General features: G+C 38.7%; 1 protein-coding gene across 5 annotated transcripts in view; it reads left to right on the plus strand.

Annotated features, from left to right (window-relative positions):
* The window catches only part of PITPNM3 (PITPNM family member 3), a 162,611-nt gene that overhangs the window by 65,376 nt on the left and 75,681 nt on the right, over window positions 1–21,554 (plus strand). For 4 of the 5 annotated variants that reach the window (XM_081941197.1, XM_081941200.1, XM_081941199.1 and 1 more), the window contains exons 2-3: window positions 11,798–11,884; window positions 20,596–20,703. In XM_081941197.1, coding sequence (XP_081797323.1) covers window positions 11,798–11,884; window positions 20,596–20,703 — 195 coding nt within the window. Of the gene's footprint in view, window positions 1–8,253; window positions 8,403–11,797; window positions 11,885–20,595; window positions 20,704–21,554 lie in introns of those variants that run through there. The other variant, XM_081941198.1, reaches the window with a different exon arrangement.

Here is a 21,554-nt window from a genome sequence, read left to right on the forward strand (position 1 = left end):
TTTTTAAAAAGCCAATGATAACAAGAGAGTAGAGCAGAGAGAAATGCCATATTGCAGTCACAGCTCTGCTGCGCTGCGCTATGCTGGCTGGGGAATTCTGGGAGTTGAACTCAATATACCTTCAAGTAGCCAATGTTGAGAAAGACTGCCCTATCTAATAAGTCTGGAGATAGAGCTTGGGAGAGGAAGTTCAATTTTTTAGCCTTAGCTTCCTTTGTGAGGCAGGGGGTGGGGTGGGGGTCATTTTGTGCTGTTTTGACTCTATGAACAGTGGGAGGATAAGGAGTTTAGTACTGTTTCATTCTTTTTTTCCTGGTTTTTTTCCCCTTCACTTATGGCAGGGATAGGTCTGTTGCATCCTGAAACAGTATTAAGGATTCTTGTACAGGAACCTGATGCTAAATACAGGGTGGATATGCCAGGTTTCATTATACTTTACAGTCCTGCCATTAATATGCATTCCTTCTTTCAGTGTGGTATTTCCCCCCACTAGTTTAGATCTCCTAATGTGCTCTAAAGCTTTTTTTTCTCCCTCAGGCCTCCTTCTCACTTTATGTATATTTACGTTATATTTACTAATGTTTAATGCACTAATGTATCCGTTTTCCACATGGGCTGTCAAATAATTTTGATTTCATGGACTCCCAAGAGGCTCTTAGGGTCTTAGGACCACACTTTAAGAAAAACTGCTCCAAAGGAGGATGGAGATTGTTGGTGGCTTTGAGAACGTTGCTATAAATTCAAGAGCTCTCCTCTTGCAAAATCAATTTCTACTTTTCTCAGACAGTCTCTTGATGTCAAACCTACAACATCAAATCTATGAAATCTATTTTCCCCACAACAGCCATCCTTTGAGTGGGTAGGCCTGAGAGAGAGTGACTAGCCCAAAATCACCCAGTGGTTTTTTTTATTTTTATTTATTTTTGAATAGACACAAACAAACAAGACACAACAAACACCATAAAAACATATTCCATTACAAATTATAAAAAGTATGTCAATTGGTTACAAAGAACTTTCGTGCATCCCTTTCACAGTCATCACCTATAATCCGTATCAAATTATATATTTTACATCAAATATATTTATATATATTACTGTCATCATACCTCATCCTTCATATGACTATAGTTGTTTTAACATCCCTTTATAACAAATATTCCAAAATTCAAAGCAAAACCACATAATGGCATTCCATTGTCTATTTTCAATATCATCCAACAACGTTTCTATCTTTGTGAAACTTTCTAAATAAAAATTAATTATGTTTGATAACAAAGTTTCTAAACCTCCTTTCTTAATCACTGTTTACAATTCATATCCAATTTCAATATTATAGGCTTTTATACATAACTAAGTTTCAAAACTTCCTTTCATGGTCACCATTTAAAATTTATACCAAATTTCCTCTTGTCGAACCAATATATATGTATACATTATATCATTATCATTTATTTATCTAACTATATCCATGATCAATCCAATTTCAATATTATAGGCTTTCATACATAACAAAATTTCTAAACTTCCTTTCATGGTCACCATTTAAAAATTTATACCACATTTTCTCTTGTCAAACCAATACATATGTATACATTATATTATTATCAATTATCTATCTAGCTATATCCATTATCACTTCATTTTTAACATAATGCTCTAATTTTCTATTTTTAACATAATGCTCTAATTTTAACTATTTAGCTAGTATTTTGTTAATAGTTTTCATATCTCAACCTGTGTCTTTCCAGTAGTAGTACAATCTTATTTCTTTTGCCTTATGTGGGATTAATCTTCTGGTTATTTCCTTAATCAACTGTGTGGACTTCTCTTCGCACCTTGTTGCTTGTTGCATGTCTTATAAATTCTTGAAACCCTCCATCAACTTCTTTAATCAGCTTATCTTTGGTTATCAGTAGTCCTTTTGTCAAAGTTCCTCTCCTTAAATCCATAAATTCTTCTCTTTTTTCTCCTTCTGCACCTTGAAATCTGGGGTAGAGCTCCTTTCCATCTCTCTTCCCTTTCCATGTTCCATTCTTTCCATTTCCAACCATGCTCAGATCACTGTCAATATCCACGGTTATCTTGCCTCTTTGTTTATTTTTCCCTTGGGTTTTTGAGACTCTAACCTCCACTTTTTCCATTAGCTGGCTATCTTCAATTTCATTAAATTTTGCTATATTACCATCTATATTTTACAATTTCTTCTCAATTCTCTCTGATCTTTCTAATAATTTTTGAATTTCAAACATAATCTGTTGTAATGTTATGGTTTCTTCTTGGTATTGTGTCATTGTCCAATTTATAAACACTGCCACTCTAGTTGGAAAACAAAGCTTTGTTTTTCACTTCTCTCTCACTGCCAAAGAGACATCCAAAGGGCACCTGCATAAACAACCCATCTTATGTCTTTGCAAGCTAAAACCTTTGAAGTGCAAGGTCAAAATGATCAAAGAAAAGAGAGAGAAAAATATTTCCAGAAGTCAGCCTCCAACCTCCAAGTGGCAGTGTAACTTATTTTCCCTCTGATGTTACTGCTCTCTTTATATTCCTTTTATATCCTCTTTATATTCCAAGCTTAAAAGAAACAAGGCTCTTAAATGGAACAACAACAAAAAAAACCCCATCCAAGCCAGTATTGTAAAAATAAAAAAAGATTTAATCCCTAGGTTAAAAAATAGTAGTAGAAGAAAAACCAATACTTTCACTGTAAAAAGTGGGAAGTGTTTGCAAAATTTCCATCCATAGAGGACAATTAAAAAAAAGGATAACACACTGTCCAAAATAGCTTAGATTCGCCGCTTATTTTCTTTTCTTTTCTTTACAAGTTTAATTTGGTTTTAATCTTTTTTTGGGAAGTGTCTTTTGTAAAAATAAAATTTCCTCACCAGATGGACACACTTTCTCTTTCCGCTTTCCTCTGGTTGCGGAGCTGTCCCGACTTCAGCAGCTTGGGGCTGCGCTTCTATCGCTGGCTAGAAGAGATTCTCTTGGATCAATCAGGGACTTTGCGATGTCCCTGAGATCAGCAAGACATACTCTTCCCTGTCACCCTCTCTTCGGGACGGTTTAGGTCCAGATGGACCACCCAGTGATAAAAGTATCGGCGGTGATCTTGGAACTCTGATATCGCATGTCCGTATCGTTGCGATGTCAGCTCCTTCCCCCAGTGGTTTTGATACCTAAGAGAGGAAGGTTGGAATTCACTACCTCCTGATTTCTAGCCAAGCACCTTAACTACTAAAGATAGTAGGATTACAAATAGTTCCCTCACCATCATACCTCCTGATTATACTGAATAGAATAGAATAACAGAGTTGGAAGGGACCTTGAAGGTCTTCTAGTCCAACTACTTCAGACAAATGGTTATCCAACATCTTAAAAACATCCAGCGTTGGAGCATTCACAACTTCTGGAAGCAAGTTGTTCCACTGATTAATTGTTCTGTCAGGAAATTTCTCCTCAGTTCTAAGTTGCTGCTCTCCTTGATTAGTTTCCACCCATTGCTTCTTGTTCTACCCTCAGGTGCTTTGGAGAATAGCTTGACTCCCTCTTCTTTGTGGCAACCTCTGAGATAGTGGAACACTGCTATCATGTCACCCCTGGTCTTTATTTTCATTAAACAAGACATATCCAGTTCCTGCAACCGTTCTTCATATGTTTTAGCCTCCAGTCCAGTGGTGAAATTCAATTTTTTTAATACCGGTTCTGTGGACTTGGCTTGGTGGGGGGTGGCAGGGGAAGGATACTGCAATATCTCCATTCCCACCCCAGTCCAGAGGAAGGATACTGCAAAATCTCCATTCCCACCCCATCCCAGGGGAAGGATACTGCAAAATCTCCATTCCCACCCCACTCCAGGGGAAGGATACTGCAAAATCTCCATTCCCATCCCTCTCCAGGGGAAGGATGCTGCAAAATCTCCATTCCCATCCCTCTCCAGGGGAAGGATGCTGCAAAATCTCCATTCCCATCCCTCTCCAGGGGAAGGATGCTGCAAAATCTCCATTCCCATCCCACTCCAGGGGAAGGATACTGCAAAATTTCAATTCCCATCCCTCTCCAGGGGAAGGATGCTGCAAAATCTCCATTCCCATCCCTCTCCAGGGGAAGGATGCTGCAAAATCTCCATTCCCATCCCCCTCCAGGGGAAGGTTACTGCAAAATCTCCATTCCCATCCAGGATGCTGCAAAATCTCCATTCCCATCCCACTCCAGGGGAAGGATGCTGCAAAATCTCCATTCCCATCCCTCTCCAGGGGAAGGATACCGCAAAATCTCCATTCCCAGTCCACTCTGGGGCCAACCAGAGGTGGTATTTGCCAGTTCTCCGAACTACTCAAAATTTCTGCTACTGGTTCAGAACCTTCTGAATTTTACCCCTGCTCCAGTCCCCTAATCATCTTTGTTGCTGTTCTCTGCACTCTTTCTACATGGTCCACTATATGGACCTGACTTCCCATCCCTCTCCAGGGGAAGTGGTTTTGGGGTTGAGTATCACCTCTACGCTGATGATACTCAGCTGTATATTTCAACTCCAAACCACCCCAACGAGGCTGTCGAAGTGATGTCCCGGTGTTTGGAGGCCGTCGGGGTCTGGATGGGGGACAACAGACTTAAACTCAACCCCTCCAAGACTGAGTGGCTGTGGCTACCGGCGCCTCGGTTCAGCCAGCTGATCCCATCGCTGGCCATAGGGGGCGAACAATTGCCCCCTGTGGAACGGGCGCGCAATTTGGGCGTCCTCGATGCCCGGCTGTCAATGGATGACCATGTGGCAGCCGTGGCGAGGGGGGCGTTCCACCAGGTTCGCCTGGTGCGCCAATTGCGCCCCCTACTGGACCGGGATGCCCTACGCATGGTCACTCATGCGCTGGTGACGTCCCGCCTGGATTACTGCAACGCTCTCTACATGGGGCTGCCCTTGGGATGCGCCCGGAGACTGCAGTTAGTTCAGAACGCAGCCGCGCGGGCTGTGATGGGGAGTACGAGGTACTCCCACGTAACACCTCTCCTGCGCGAGCTGCACTGGCTACCTGTGGTTTTCCGGGTGCGTTTCAAGGTGCTGATTACCATCTTTAAAGCGCTCCATGGCACGGGACCTAGTTACTTGCGGGATCGCATCCTCCCACATACATCCCTGCGGCCAATTCGCTCACACAGGGAGGGACTTCTCCTGGTGCCGTCAACTAGGCAATGCCAACGGGCGACACCGAGGAGTAGGGCCTTCTCTGTGATGGGCCCAACCCTCTGGAATGACCTCCCCCCCGACATTAGAACCACTTCTGACCTCCGCTCCTTCCGGCAAAAATTGAAGACCCACCTGTTCCGATTAGCAGGCCTGGCATAATTACAACTGTCCCTCCTGGCAAATGTATTATATCTGGTTATTTTAGGGGTTTTTTAATTTACTGTATCTATTTTAAGGGTTTAAACTTATATTTATATTAGCTTTGTACAGTTCTTTTAATTGCATTTTAACCTCCTCCATGCCAACTGTCAACTGTACATATTTAACTTTTTATTGTATTCTGTTATATTTTGTATGGACTGTACACCGCCCCGAGTCCCTTTCGGGAGAGGGGGCGGTCTAGAAGCATCAAATATAAATAAATAAATAAATAAAATAAATAAATAAATAAATAAATAAATAAACTTGTCCTTACCCCAAGGACATGGGCACTTGGCATTTGGGGAAGTGTAATTGAGGGACTGGCATTAAAATGCAAAGCCAGAGGCTTTCCTCCCTTTGTTGTTTGCAATCCATTCTCCCTTCCCACCCACTCATTATTTCCCTTTGGCCGCTTTTATCTTGCTTTTCCTTCTGGCTGCAGGTTCTTCCCAGGTGTTCCTCAAGTTTGGCTTAATTAAAATCAAAGCCTGGCTTTCCATTCAATAACCCATTTGTAGCTGATTTAATTTTTATGAATTAATAAGGTGTTTTGCCCCCCCCCCCCACTTTTCTTTCTTTTTTTTTAAAAAAAAGGGGGGAGGCATTTGATGCTTGGGGTTGCTGTCAGTCGATCCACAAAGATGGCTGCTATGCTATTTTGGCACATGGAAGAGATCAAATAATTTTTGGTTAAGTCTTGCTTTGGGGGATGTCCACTAGGTATATATGTGTTTAGCAAATAAGTTGTGCTTCTTAATTGCTATTTCCTCTTTTCCCAGTAAAAGTGGTTTGAGCATGGCTGTGAGATTAGACAAAGGTCTTCCAAGTGTGGGATTTCTTAGTCACATGATATCATTTCCTGTTTCTCCAGTTTTGAATGATGATACCATCTGTCTCTTTATGTACCAATAAAGGAGAATATTTGTACCTTAGGGTTGAAATGAAGGGTCCTTGGTGCTCTCTGAGCTTGCTTGTTTTCTTGAAGACGTTTCATTACTCTAACTAGGTTACAACATCAGTGCTAGTCCTGATGCTGAGGTAACTGATGCTGTTACATAGGGTAATGAAACGTCTGCAAGAAAACAAGGAGACTCGGAGAGGGCCCCTTGTCTCTTTATGTCTATCGTATTGTATTATTTTCTTTTGTTTGCAATATTTATGTTTTTAGATTAACGGGAAATAAAGCAACTTCAATTCTAAAAACCACAGCAAAAAAAGCAAAGTACCCAAAGACATTTTGGGTGATTTAATGTTGTCATTGAAAATTTATGCACAATAATAAAATGTTTATGTAACTTTGGAAACAGATGGGAGAGAAACACATATATGCTTCTCAGGAGAATGCTTCCCACTGTCCAGAATACGAACAAAAAGGATCAGTTCACTGCAGGAATCCATCTCTAAGGCTTCAGGACTTCTGAGAGTCTTCATTTTGTGTTATAACATTCGCAGTTAGCCCTACCCTTCACATCGATGGCAATGTCGCTCTCATTAAGAAAGATAATTAGAAATGTTAGCATTTTATCTCTACAACAGGCTGCCTCTCTTTAAGACAGATGGAAATATACAAGCCTTATGCCAACTTGATTTGCACATTTCTCCCTTCTTTGGCAGTTTTCCTGATACAGAAAACTTTGCATAGTGGGGGCATCCTGTTGCTACCAGCTCCTTCCCTATTTAGGAAGCCAAATTGTTTACAAATCAGCGAGTCTGAAGAGGTCCAAGTTTACTTGTTGTTCATCCTTGTCATGGTTGAGTTTTGACAACGCAGCGTTTGGCCAAATGGCTGCAATATTTTGCAAAAGCAAGCTGTTGCCATGAGAAATAGTGATGGGCCCATTCCTTGCCTATAAACAGTAGATACAATTCATGAAAATGACAGCAAGAGACATTTGCCCTGTGAAGCCATCATGTCTTCCCAGGAGGAAATAAAAGGGGAAATGCAAGTGAAATTGGAAATAACATTGAGAAACCTCATCAGATACATATATTATATTTTAGGAAACAGAAAAAGTCAAACGATTTCCCCCCCCAGGAAGTTCTTTCTCATTTCAGCTTCAAGGGCAAAGATTGCCTGCTTTGATCTTCTGCAGGGAAGAATTGGACATACTAAACTTTGCTTGCATCATGAGTGCTTTTGTCACAAATATGTTCTTGTGTGAACCAGGTCTTTTGAATAATTATTTATACAGCACCTTCTGTATTCATGGAGCTTTACTATGTCTCATGAAAAGCTTATAACCTAACATTTGAGAAAGGGGGAAAGTAAAATGAAGTTCAGTAAAGCTATTGGACTGTTTTACTATTGGACCCTGACTGCTCTTTAGAAGGCCAGATCCTAAAGATGAAATTCAAATACTTTGGCCACCTAATGAGAAGGAAGGACTCCCTGGAGAAGAGCCTAATGCTGGGAAAGATTGAGGACAAAAGAAGAAAGGGACGACAGAGAATGAGGTGGCTGGATGGAGTCACCGAAGCAGTAGGAGTGAGCTTAAATGGACTCCAGAGGATGGTAGAGGACAGGAAGGCCTGGAGGAACATTGTCTATGGGGTCACAATGGGTCGGATGTGACTTCGCAACTAACAGCAAAAGTTATTGGAAAACCAATAGCATAGCAACATATATTTATTCAGCTGCATGTCCTCGATTACTGTAATTTTTTTGGAAGAAAATTCTATTACATGAAACCACTGGGTTTAGAAAGCTTGGATAAGAATAGCAAAATAGGAGATTCCAGATTATCAGGATCTGATTGGCCCATTTTCACAACCAGATGTGAAACCTAACTGCAATTAATCCCAGCTGTGGATGATTATTGAGATTTGAGTAAGCATAGAGGAGGATTTTAATTGTTTTCTTCCCTGCTCAAGCTCTGAAGAAATAATTCTTCTATAAATGGTGTTTGCTTTGGGGGTGGGTCACATTAGGGCCAGTGGAATCTAAACAAAAAACTTTTTTAGAAGCAGATTTTCCTCAGGATTTAAGCAGTGAGGAAAATGTTAAATCCCAGTAAGTTTCGGCTATGTCCATATTGTATTTTTTAAAAAATAGTGCGTTAAGTAAATTGATCCTTCTCTACTGTTGCCTGAGTGACATTGTATAGTCTTGTTTGCAGCTTGAAAATAAAGGCCTGCAAAATTGCTTCCTTTAAGGTAAAGATGAAATGTAAAAAGAATGTCCTTCAAGCCCTAAACATTTATCTTAATAATACCTAGGCTCAAGTAGCAAGTGTTTGTCACTTTTTGTAGTTTAATTTGAAAGACTATTTGTCTGAGAACACTTATGATTAAGTGGATTTTATTTAACATAGCCAAGCTGTTAGCATTTTCCCCGGTTCAAAGCCATCAAGATACTGGCTTCATAACTGCAACATTCATTAGTTTTAATTGGATATCTTAAATTTATAAAAACATAGCCTACTGTATTATATTAAATGGATTCTGCAGGAGAAGTAGAGAGAGCCTTTGGTTGATAGCAAGATGTGGCTGAATGATTAATCGTTGCTTGTATATGCCAACATATTGTTTGGGTATGAAAAGCAGAAGAAAACAGCAAATGGTTAGCATTAACCTTCCTAAGCATGGAAGCCCAGTTTGACTCACTTATTTGGGGAATTGGGAGTATAATAAATTTTTGAAATAATCAGCTTAATATAATTTAAAAAATAATAGCTACTCTGTACTCTGACTGGAATCTATTATTAAGGGTTATCTTGGCTGAGAAACCATCTATCACTAAGATCTTTAGATCCAGCAGTTGAGCCTTCTGCCCACACAGCATGTGCTTTGTCATCGAGTTAAGATCTTTGGACAGGACTACAATTAATTATTAGAGGAAGAGGCCCACAAGAGTCACACAAATTTAAAATAAACTTACAACAGCAGCTCGTGACCCGTAATATCATGAACAGGATATAACAACCTCTTTAGAACTCATCTTCACCCAGAGTGTGACTCCTGTGCTGTTATACACTTCATTGTTAATTATGTAGCTTGTCCTCATCAGTTTGAAAGCTCCCATAGTATAGGCATCTGAGGGCTCAATGAAGGAGAAGGCAAAATGATACATAATGGCATGACATAAATGATACTGCATAATACTTATATCAACTTCGTCATACCAATAATTCATGCAATAATGATGCATATATTGCCATTTTAGTGTCATTGTTACTTGTTACAGATGTTGCTCCACTGTAATTATAGACTAATGAAAATGAGAACTAAAAAGATATGACACCAAAGGAAAAAGTGAAGTGTTGAGAAGATAAATTAGGCACCAGTTCAGAGTGATCTAAGAGCCCAGTTTAGCTCAAAACATCAGTACTGAGGGAAGATGGCAGATCCCTTTTTCTCCTGTGCTTATTCACAGGCTGTTGATAAAGGTTAGGTCACCCTGGCCTAGCTGTTTGAGGCAACATCAAGAGGAAATAGCATCCCTTTTTCTCCTGTGCTTATTCACAGGCTGTTGGCAAAGGTTAGGTCACCCTGGCCTAGCTGTTTGAGGCAACATCAAGAGGAAATAGCATTTATTAACAAATTGATGCAATTTTGAAACAGAAAAGGAAAATTCCTAACCTAAGCGAAGAGGAAACAATACATTTGGCCTTGAACTTCCGCTTTGAGCCTCTTGTATCAGCAAAACATTGCTCAAGCATTTGGACTGAGAGACTTCAGGATATGTCCTAAGTCCATTCCTTATTAACGTCTCACATCAGTCTACTTGAAGTATTACCTTACCGTTCTGTCAGTGTTTCTGGTGTTCTGTTGTTGAATTTCATTGAGAAAGGTATATTTCTTGAAATGGGAAAGAGAAAGGGTAGCACGCACACCATTTTCATCCAACCATTAATGGATCAAGAGCTCTTAGGGGATTGCATCCAGGTTTTCCAGAAAATATATAATGGCAAGAGGACATTTGGCTTGTTTACAGTGGTCTTTTGTTTATTTGCATCAGAAGCATCACAATTAAAATAAAGCATACCATATAACATAAAATACAAGATTAAAATATGTACAAGTCAAACAAATCTTGCCCAGAAACGAGCAACATTAATTGTGTTGTTGTGCTGCAATGAATCCTCAAGTGTATACTGATCAGGACCCAAAGGATAGGTATACATATATATTGTTATCTGTATGTTTACAGTGGTAAGAAAAGGGCAGATGCAAAGAATCTGTTTTGCACCTCGCTGCTTCCAGTTGTCCTGGAACTGGAGGGCCACACTGCACCTCCATCCATCTGCCCTAGCAAATCTGGCCCCATCTGTTATCCAAAGGAACAGCTGTCACAACTTTCTATTTAAGCAAGAGTTTCAGTAAGTTAAAACCAGCCCAGACTGAACTATGTATAAACGCCATCTTGCTGCTTACCACTTCATTTTGGCCTCGAACAGTCAATCTGAGACTTCTTCTTCTCCTACTATTGCTCATCTCCCATGTGCCTTGTCTTTTTTGACTTTCAGCCTCAGGGCAGGTCCAGCCCAGTATCTTTTTTTATGACTTGAGTTATTTTGGCAGACAAAACTGATTGAAAAACAGGACATAAAATGAACAATATGTCAGCGTTTGAGGTTTGTTCAGAATGCTATGTGTCTGAGAAGCAAATCGGTAATGTAGCGTGGCATCTTAAATCTGCAAGTTGATCTGGGCAGTCCCTTATCTAAAGAATGGAGGTGTGCCAGCCAGTATGATGATTTCCCAAGGCTGAAGTTAAAGCCTATTGGACTTGCCCTCAATTTAAGTGCTATCATCTGAATTAAATACAATCTGATAGGGTCAAATCCTAAGGATTCTGCCAGCAAGGGAAAACGAATAGCTTTTCCTTTCTATAGCTCCCAATGGTAGGGTAATAAAATAGGTCAGTTCCACTTTCCCCCTGTGGATCATTCAGAGTTTCTCTTAACTTATCCCCTCCAAATCCCTCTTGATGTTTAATGTCCTTTATCTCCAGTGTCATCAGATTTCTGATTACAGAGGCACAATAGCAATGATGAAATTTCCAAACATAAAAGTCTTTGATGCGTCACAAAGAGATCCTCAAAATCCCATGACTACTGCCAAGGCCCTTACAATTATTTAGTTACTTAAGAAAGTGTTATATCTAGTCATTGATTAATTGGTTATGTCTGCATCAAAATTGCATAGGAGAAAGAAGCATGTTTTGCAGCATTAAATGATAGATTATTACAGCCAGGAAAAATATGATTTGACAGTAGCAGTTTTTAAAAATATGTATGTGAATGTATTAGCCACCCAACTTTAGTACACTCACATATGCTTAATATTCGGTATATTTTAAAGTTGCTGACTGAATGATGGAAGGTTTTAAATATACAGAATGTTTAATTGGGCTCCATCTTGTAATCCTCTGTTTGCTAATATTGCATTTCTCCCCTTTTTCAGTTGGATTGCATCATTTTGGCTCCCCATGGCTCATGGAAGGCATGGACTCAGTGGAAAGCTCTGATGATGAATTCTTCGATGCACGAGGTTTGTAATCCTTCTTCATTGGTTCTGAGCCGTCAGGTTTTCAGGGAGTTTAACAAGCACGATCTATGTGTAAGATTTACATTTATGTTTAGCTTTCTTAAAATTTAAAAGCCTATCGTTTCATTCTCCTTTTAGGGCTTTATTGAAAACTATTCCCGTAACTTGGCTTTGCAGAAAAGAATTTGTAATGTACTTGGAGGATCTCTCCACAGAGGGTGATTTATGGCTAATTTGTTTCTTTTTTTTAAGAAGGGGAGAGGAATGTGCTGTAGCCACTGGTGTTCTGAAATTGAGTAATTGGGGTTTTTCATTTTGGAGAGGATTGTCTAGCTGCATGGAATAGGTGAATATTTGCATTTAAAATTAAAATACGCTGAACATGTTGCTCCAATGAAGAGCAAGACAATGCAGATTTTTTTTTTTGCCATATTGTATACACGTTTCTTGAAAGGGGTTGGGTAAATTTTTGCTTGTTGCTTGTTATGGCTTTCCCTCCTGAATCTATTTGCTCAAGGCCTGAGATTTGATGCTGTGCCAAAACTAGACTGTGTGGATGGCTCACATACCATAGTTTAGGTTAGCTAAAAATAAAGTGAGGAGAAAATTACAATCCATCCTTCTCTGCAATTTTGTTTTTGCTTGACAGAGAGAAACAAAAGTGCCCTTTTCAAAGCAGGCATAAGCTCTTAGATCAAAGCCTGCTATGGAACTTCTCAACTTACTCAAAAAGTATGCCACTGTTTTGTTGGTACAGGGCTTTTTTGGTCATTTAACAAATTGTTTTCCTTTGATTTTCTGCCCTATATGTAAAGGGTCCTTCTGCTTAAAACCTAGTATTTTGGAAGGCTTTGGGATGACAGACAATGCCGGGTTACATCATTTATCAAAAGTTTTGTTTATATCTCTTTAAATTAACTTGTCTACTCCTTGCATTAATTTAAGTGGGACCTGTGGAATAATTTATTACTGTAAATTTGTGTATGAATGGAGGTAGCATTTTGGTTTTTTGGACTATGTATCTTAGTGAAGGCATGGCATGGGAAAAAAGGTTGTACTTTGATAAGTGTTTCTCCTCCCCCCCCCCCCTCAGATCTGTCTCCGGATCTTAAAAATTGCCAAATTAATTGCTTGCTCAAATATTGTGACTTGGAACTCATTTTGGACCCTTGCAGACTTTATTACAGCAAACTGTACCCAAAGATAATGGATATCTGCAGCCAAAACAACTTTTATGGCTTGTTTTCTTTCATTTATCTGCTTTAGAACCCATTTATTTCCTGACTTCCTGTATGTAAATGGCATGGTTCAATTAAACTGAGATCCACTTAATCATTCTGATTAATTTTGGGTCCTCTAGATTTAACAACAGATATGTTATTTCCTTAATTGAGGCTGGCCTTAGAGAATCTACGGGCTTTTAATGGACCATTGCAGAGAGGAAAAGCTCACAATAAACTAAAATCATGAGCCAGCAGTGTGTGGCAGCAGCCAAAAAAAGCTAATACAATCCCTTGGTTGTATGAACAGAGGCATAGAATCAAAATCACGTAAAGTATTAGTACCGCTTTATAAATCCTTAGTAAGACCACAATTGGAATACTGCACCCCGTTTTGGTCACCACATTACAAAAAAGATGTTGAGACTTTGCAAAAAGCGCGGAGAAGAACAACTACTAGGATGATTAAAGACCTGGAGACAAAAACATGTGAAGAACCGTTGCAGGAATTCGGTATGGCCAGAGAAAAAAAGGGTTAGGGGGATGACAGTTGTTTTTTTCTTTCAAACTTGTTGCTTTAAGATTTCTTGCATTTCTTTTATTTCCCCCCACTTTTTATTAGTTATAATATAAAAAGAATTTACAAAAGTGAATCATAGGAAAAGTAGGGGAGGAAAAGGGAAGAGAAAAGTGTAGCGAAAAAGAAAGAAAAGGCTTCCAACTCCCTTTGGTGCAGTAGAATAAGAAATAACATCAAACCTCGATTTTCTATCTTTACATAATAGTATAAACTAGCCATTTCTATAACAACCAATTTATCTAATCAGTTAAACCCAAAATCAAAATTTCATTTTTTGTTCCACCTCAAGCACAAAGTCTGGAAACAGTTTCCAAGTAGAAACAAAAGCACTTGTGTTTTTTTTTCTTTTATCAAAGCCGTCAGTTGAGCCATCTCTGCTAATTCCATCAGCTTTTGCAACCATCCATTTGTAGGGAGTAATGCATCCTTCCATTGTTGTGCATAAAATAATATTGTTGCCGTCAACATATATAACGTTCCAAGGGGGTGACATGATAGTATTCCAGTATTTGAGGAGCTGCCACAAAGAAGAGGGGGGTCAACTTATTTTCCAAAGCACCGAAAGGCAAGACAAAAAAACAATGGATGGAAACTAATCAATGAGAGAAGCAACCTGGAATTAAGGAGAAACTTCCCAGCAATGAGGACAATTATCCCGTGCAAAAGCTTGCCTTCAGAAGTTGTGGGTGCTTCATCATTGGAAGTTTTAAAGAAAAGGCTGGAGAGCCACCTGTCTGAAATGGAATAGGTCTCTTGCTTGAGCAGGGGGTTGGACTAGAAGACCTCCAAGGTCCTGTCCAACTCTATTCTGATTGATATACTGCAAATTTTGATGACAGATAATAATATAGATCTAGTTTCAACCTTCAGATATCTTGGCACTTTTACTCTTTGGAAGTGGGAATGAAAAAATGATCTGCCAAAGCTTTTCTATTTTTCTTTTTTTTAATAAGCCTTTTTTGTGACTTGATGTATTTTCTGATCACTGTTCTCTTCTTTGATACTACTGAAAAAATGGGCACCTGCTATTTTTGGGGTTGCTCAGCTAGATCTGTCATTTAAAGCATGAATGGTATGTGTCCTCAGACATATGTTTTAACAGAGACTCAGATTCTCTATAGCAACCACAGGTACATAGTGATAGGACCAAAGTCAATATTGTTATATTCAAAGACTCTAAAAAAAAAACAGTATTAGTAAAACCTGGATTGGTCTAATAATAATAATAATAATATATTTATTTCTTAGCCGCACCCTCTCCCGAAGGACTCGGGGCGGCGTACAACGAAACATTCGAAATAAATATGTAAACAAAACAAACATATAACAAAGGTACACTAAAACATACACTAAACGTACACTAAAACAGTCTAGATTCTCAATGATTTAATGCTCTAATATATAGGTACTATCTATTAGAGCATTAAATCATTGAGAATCTAGAGCGTTAAATCTGCAACTCACAGCAGAAACAAAATACACAGAGAACACTTAACAGCATTAGATTAAAATCTTCAATAGAGAAGACACAATAAGAAGCCTTCTTTTTCCTCCTGATAAATGTTCTTCTTGAAAATTATAACATGAACTTTCAAAGAAACTGCCATAGGAACAAGCAGGAGCTTCTCTTAAAGTGAAAATGTCAATGTGAGTAAACATGCATGATTTTTTTTTTTAAATCCAGTTTATCTTAGTGTCTACATTATAAGGCAGAATTTTAGCCTGGCAGTTTTTTAAAAAAAACCTGTAGAACATATCACTGCTATTTGTCTGCAGAAAATGCATATATAAAATGCGTAAATTGAATGCACTTAAAAAGATTATGTAGTAAAAAGCAAGTTTTTTATTTATTAAACACAAGAAACTTTGGGCCAAGAATGAAAGTGGATTGAATATGTAAAAGAATGACCAGTGAAGGAAGTAAGTTTTGATAAAGAGAGAGAATGTATGAGGATCAAATTACAAAGCAAATATGTGAAAGAAAAAGGAATGGATTTAGAGGAGAGGAAAGGTAGAGAAAATAATTGATGAAATTGATTTTGAAAAAAAATGTTAAGAACAGTATATGAAGTGGTACATGGGCATGGTGAGAAGTAGGATGATTTGCAAAGGTAGAAAGGTGTGTTGCAGTGTACAGTAGAATAATGTTGATGTGAACCTTTTCTTTTCTTTTTCTTCTCTCATCCCTAATTTCTTTGTCTCCGTATTTTTTACTCCTTTTTATGTGGATAATGTTGCTTTCCTCCCCAAAGGGAATAGTGTAATAGATATGCATGTACTGAATGCACATCTTCTAAATTGGTTTTGCGGTTTCATCATATCTTGGTAACAACTGACATACACTATATTGTCTGCAAATGTTCTTAATACAGATTGTATTGCTTCTTTTATTTAAAAAGTATATACTTTTAAAAATAGGTTTCCTAATGTTGACATTTAAAAATCAAAGCTATCACGGTTTCATATTCTGTAACAGTTTCAAAAGGTTATCTGGTAGCAAAGGATTTTTACAGAATGGAACACTTATGGTTCATGGGTACTGTGAAGCTAGAGTTAAATTATCTTTATAAAATGACCTGATCTTGCCCAAACACTAGTTACATATGGCTGTCTTTTTTCCCATACTAATATCAGTAGATGTATAGATTTTGAGTACATCAAGAATATAAGGTATGAAATTTAAGACAGCAAAAATACAGTGCACAATGTTATACGATTTGCAGATCAGTATATGGACTTTACTGGAGCACAGTTGAAGACAGACAATTGCTTTCATGATAAGCAGGGAGGATAAAAATTGATATTTTTTTATTTAAATCAAATTTTTAAAATTTAAATCAGATTTTTTATTATTTTTATCAAATTTATTTTAATAAAATAAAAGTAAAAATCTATCTAAAGATAGTTTTCTATTTAAGATATATTAATAATTTAGCTTATTCATCATGAAATGGAGCTTAGTTATGTAGCACAAGGGTGTATATTCTGCAATATTAACATTTTTGGTAAACTCATTCAATGAATCCAAGCCCTGCAAGCTGAATAGGAAACCTTCATTTTGTTTACAAACAATAATATTAAAGATTCTAACTACCAGCAAGAATGAGTCCTTACATTTAAAGAGCACCTGTCATTTCAGATCCATCATGTTCCAGGCATCCACTCACCTGCTGCCTGCTACGTCCCTCACCTTGTGTCAATGCCATATCACCAGTCATCCCATTAAAGTAAATGGGACTGTTGGTGAGTCAACAGCGGGTCAGAGGAGGAGCTGCTGCGGGACAGAGATGACAGTTACTCTTTAAGAAGTATGATTTAAATCGAGTTGATTTAAATCAAGTCTTTTTACTAGTGATTTATAGCATGATTTCAATTATGATTTAAATCGACTTGATTTAAATCAAATCCACCCTGATGGTAAGTCTCTTTCAATAAATTTGTCCATCAGTGGTTATCCGTTGTAATGATCATATGGCACTCCCAAGATCTGAGACATGAACATGGTAGAAGATATGAGGTTTTCAGGAGACTATTGGGATTTTTAGACCATCTATTTAACCCTTGTGAGAAAAGAGATTCTGGTTTTAAGGTGATTGGGCAAGTTGGTATCCTACATATATTTTGAGCAACAATCCTTTAATTGCTGTCTATTGGTCATGCAGACTGAGGTTTAGAGGAACTGAAACTATCTGAAGGGCACCCAGTCGATTACTGCAAGAGGATCACTTCAGGGCTATTCGTATGGTGATGAAATGCCTGGAAGGGAGAATCAATCCCAGCAAATTTAAATTATTGAAGCATGGAAGACAGCAATGTTATAAATATGTTTCCTCAGTGAATGAATGAATTGACAGCAGATGGCTCCCCTTGATTTAATTTCAGTTTGATATATTTTATACACAACAAATGGCAGTGTGCTTGATAAATGGCAAGGTTTTGTTTTGGAACTCAATGTAAATACCTTCATTTCAGAATTTTTCTTCCCTTGATTATCCCATGATTATCCTAAAAGAAAAGAAGGGAGCCTTACAGATTCCTCTCTACACTGTGCTTTTACACTGTTGAGGATTTAAAGGAGGGCAGCCTTGTAGTCAGGCCTCATGAAGGTTTCCCAAGTTGGAACAAAACCAGGTTCCATGTTTGAAATGGGTCTCGAGGAGCCATATTTAGTTGCAGACCAGATGATTTGCTCTGGATAGTTTGCATCTTTGTCCACAAAAATGTTCAAGCTTCTATCTGATTTCAGGGAGCAGTAGAAACAGTCAACCACTATTTATCACCTGTGACAGGTTTAATGGGAAAGAATAAACTGCTGCTTAATCCAAATTAAAAAAAACAAACAAATAGTTTTGATGGATGAGTAATTTGACTCAGGTATAATTATGCAGCCTGTCATGGATGAGGCTGTAGTCATATTGGAAGTTTATGTTAACAATTTGGGAGTGCAAATTGGTTCTCCTGGGTGACAAAAATGGTAAAAAACAAAGCTTTTTTTCAATTTTTGTTGGGCCTCTATTAATAAGAAATAAACCCAGATCTTCCCTCCATCTATGCCTTAGTTGTTTGCAGAGTAGAACATAGAACAATAGAGTTGGAAGGGACGTTGGAGGTCTTCAACCACTACATTATTTAACTATAATCATACTACAGCATGTAAAAATGGCCTTGTCTGAACAAACTTCCAGAAGCTTCCAGAAATGCAAATAATTACAGGATACTGTCTAGACACATATACCCGTCTATCTCATAACTGTTTTGTTGACTATAAATTTGTTTCACTTTTTGCTGTGTTCAACTCAAATGGTTGGCATTTACATATAAAGCTTCCATTATGTATGGTCTACTCTAGACAACTCAAAGGAGATCCTTCTTCTCTTCTCCCATCATTATCCAGATCTCTACTTCTTGTCTTACAACTTAGGCTACATTCATGTGATACTTTTATCCAAGTCAGATTAAAAATGTATGCATTTGTGCTTAATTGCTGGTAACTTCAATTAGCTCCATTGGGAGAATATGTACTGTATGTGGAACTGGGATACAAGCAGTCTGTTTGATTATTTGGCAGTGCAATAAATTCTGCAAATCCAAAAAAAAATGATTTAATTTGGTAAGCAGATTCAGTATGCTGGGTGAATGTAGACACTATGAATTATAGTGGACAACTTCCGTAAGTGTTAAATAGTTGGCTGCAAAATGATTATTTAAAATTTCCTTCGGATGCATATTTTCCTGAGTTGTTTTCTTTTTTTTTTTTTCAACTTTAGTCTCTAGAAATTATTGCTAGTACTGCTTTCGTAAGTTAGGATTATATTTCTCTTATTATTAGAATAATGCTTATGCAAAGGAGTTTTAAATGGGTTAATGTTCCTGATTTCTTGTGGAAATATGATGGGATGTAAAGTATTTAAAACAAACAAATAAGTGAGGAGGTAATTGTTTGTAACTGCATGGCATTTTACAGGGGGGGGGGCGATGGTTCAGTGGTTAAAGACACTGAGCTTGTCACCTGGAAGCCTGACAGCTTCCAGTGTTATGCGATGGTGTGAGCTCCCATTGCTTGCCATTTAGGTGGGAAGGTAACAGTTTTCTGTGCACCTCAGCATATAGTCATGCTCACCATATGACCACAGAAATGTCTTTGGACAATGCTGGCTCCTTCAGCTAAGAAATGGGAATGAGCACCACCCCTAGAGTCTGAATCACCTGGACAGAGAAAATCTTTACCTTTACCGTTTTACTGGAGTCCATAAATAGTAATTATATATTTTCAATTTGCTTGGGTCTGTGTTGAAGATAGTGGGACGTGTAGCCATGCCATCCATTTGCCTAAATTCAACACCTTCCCGTTTAAAGTATACATATATGGGAATTCCTATTTTCCTGGTAGCAGCCATTGAACTTTCCCTATATTTTGTAGCAACTGAACTCCTTATAAGCATTTGGACTTGCTTTAATAGAGTGTCTCACTGCTTGGAGTCATGGCATTAATAATCCAAACCCTTTAGGGATAGACAATTTACCTCTGCCTTCTATAAGCACACAAGAAGTGTTCATGAGTCTTAGTTGCTGAAGGCTGCTATGAAGTCCAGTCCCCTGAGTATGTCATTAGTTAAGCTAGATGGCAACTGTACTTAGCTCAGCCTCTCCCACTGAAGTGCGGGACAGCCAAGTCTAGGTAAGGAAAGGAGGGATGATAAATGATATGTGAGGTCATATTGTGAGTGGGAAGCAATTGCTGGCAACAGCTAGGGCCATGATGGCGAACCTATGGCATGCGTGCCACAGGTGGCACATAGCGCCCTCTCTGTGGGCACGCGAGACGTTGCCCTATTTCAGCTCCACTGCGCATGTGTGAGTGTCTCTGCCACGCATGCACAGGGAGCAGAGGGTGTGCAGGAGGCATGCAGGGGGTGGGGCACATGCACAGGGCTGCATGCACATTGCATTTTGGGAGTTCAGGCGTGCAAGCACATTTGCACATGCACCTGCACACTTTGGGCACCTGGTCCAAAAAAGATTAGCCATCACTGAGCTAGGGTAATACTTTTAGTATCCGGAGATCAGCAAGGATGGTGCTGTGGCATTCAAAAATGGCACCTATATAAATGTCCACTATTCACTTGGAGTACCTATCCTTTAAGTATTATCATTGTGCTCTGCCTAGAATTTGATATACTGATAGAATGTAAGTACTAGAAATAAAAGAGATGATTCAAATTCTAGGCCTCCTTGATTTCTACAGGCAGGCATATTATATGGGGAATATGTCCTTGCAAAGCCCTCTGGAAAACCTGGGTATTTTCCATTTAGGCTGATTTTGCTTTCTGTTGATTGTTAATGAAGTAATCCTGTCTCTACTTTCTAGGCCATCACTGAAATTACATGGTTGTTTCCCCCCCCCTCTTTTGCAGAGGAGGTGGCCGAAGGAAAGAATGCCATCCTTCTGGGGATGAGTCAGTGGAATTCCAATGACTTGGTGGAGCAGATCGAGACAATTGGAAAGCTGGATGAAAATCAAGGTACAATTTTGGTTTAACCTGTGTCCAAATGATTCAGTGCTATCTGGATTTTATTATGAGTGCGGCAAAATTTGGGGACTGATATATAGCAATAGCATTTAGACTTATATATCACTTCATAGTCCTTTACAGCCGTCTCTAAGTGGTTTACAGAATCAGCATATTGTTCCCAACAATCTGGATCCTGGTTTTACTGACCTCGGAAGGATGGAAGGATGAGTCAACGTTGATCTGGTCAGGATCGAACTCCTGGCAGTGAGCAGTGAGTTAACTGCATTCTAACCACTGCACTCCCACAGCTCTTATATAGCAATCCTGTCCACAGCCTGTGATCAGATAGCATATATCACTGGGCAGGAATATTTTTGATGACCTTCTGAAAAGGATAGGACAACCTTACAGAGAAAAAAATTCAGCCGTGGACTATCCTCTCTTTGATGGAACTATTAACAGGCCTCTATTCTAAGGAACCAGTCCACATGCACTCTAGGAGAAGAAATGGCTAGCTCTGGGATGCCTTTCCATGTATTTTCAGTGAGGCTTCATACTCATGTATATATTAGATTATATTGCCAATGGGCACTGCTTATCCTAAGACTGAAGAAAACTTTGGGAGAAGGAACGGGATCGACTTACACTCTTGATTTAAGTAAGAAACTCCAATTATGGAGAAACTGTTCAGTCCTGCCCAAAATACGTATCAGTAATACAATACAATACAATAGTAGAGTTGGAAGGGACCTTGGAGGTCTTCTAGTCCAACCCCCTGCCTAGGCAGGAAACCCTATACCGTTCCAGACAAATGGCTATCCAACATCTTCTTAAAGACTTCCAGGGGTGGGGCATTCACA

Source organism: Natrix helvetica, assembly GCF_964273705.1.
Source record: "Natrix helvetica genome assembly, chromosome: 2".
NCBI lineage: Eukaryota > Metazoa > Chordata > Lepidosauria > Squamata > Natricidae > Natrix > Natrix helvetica.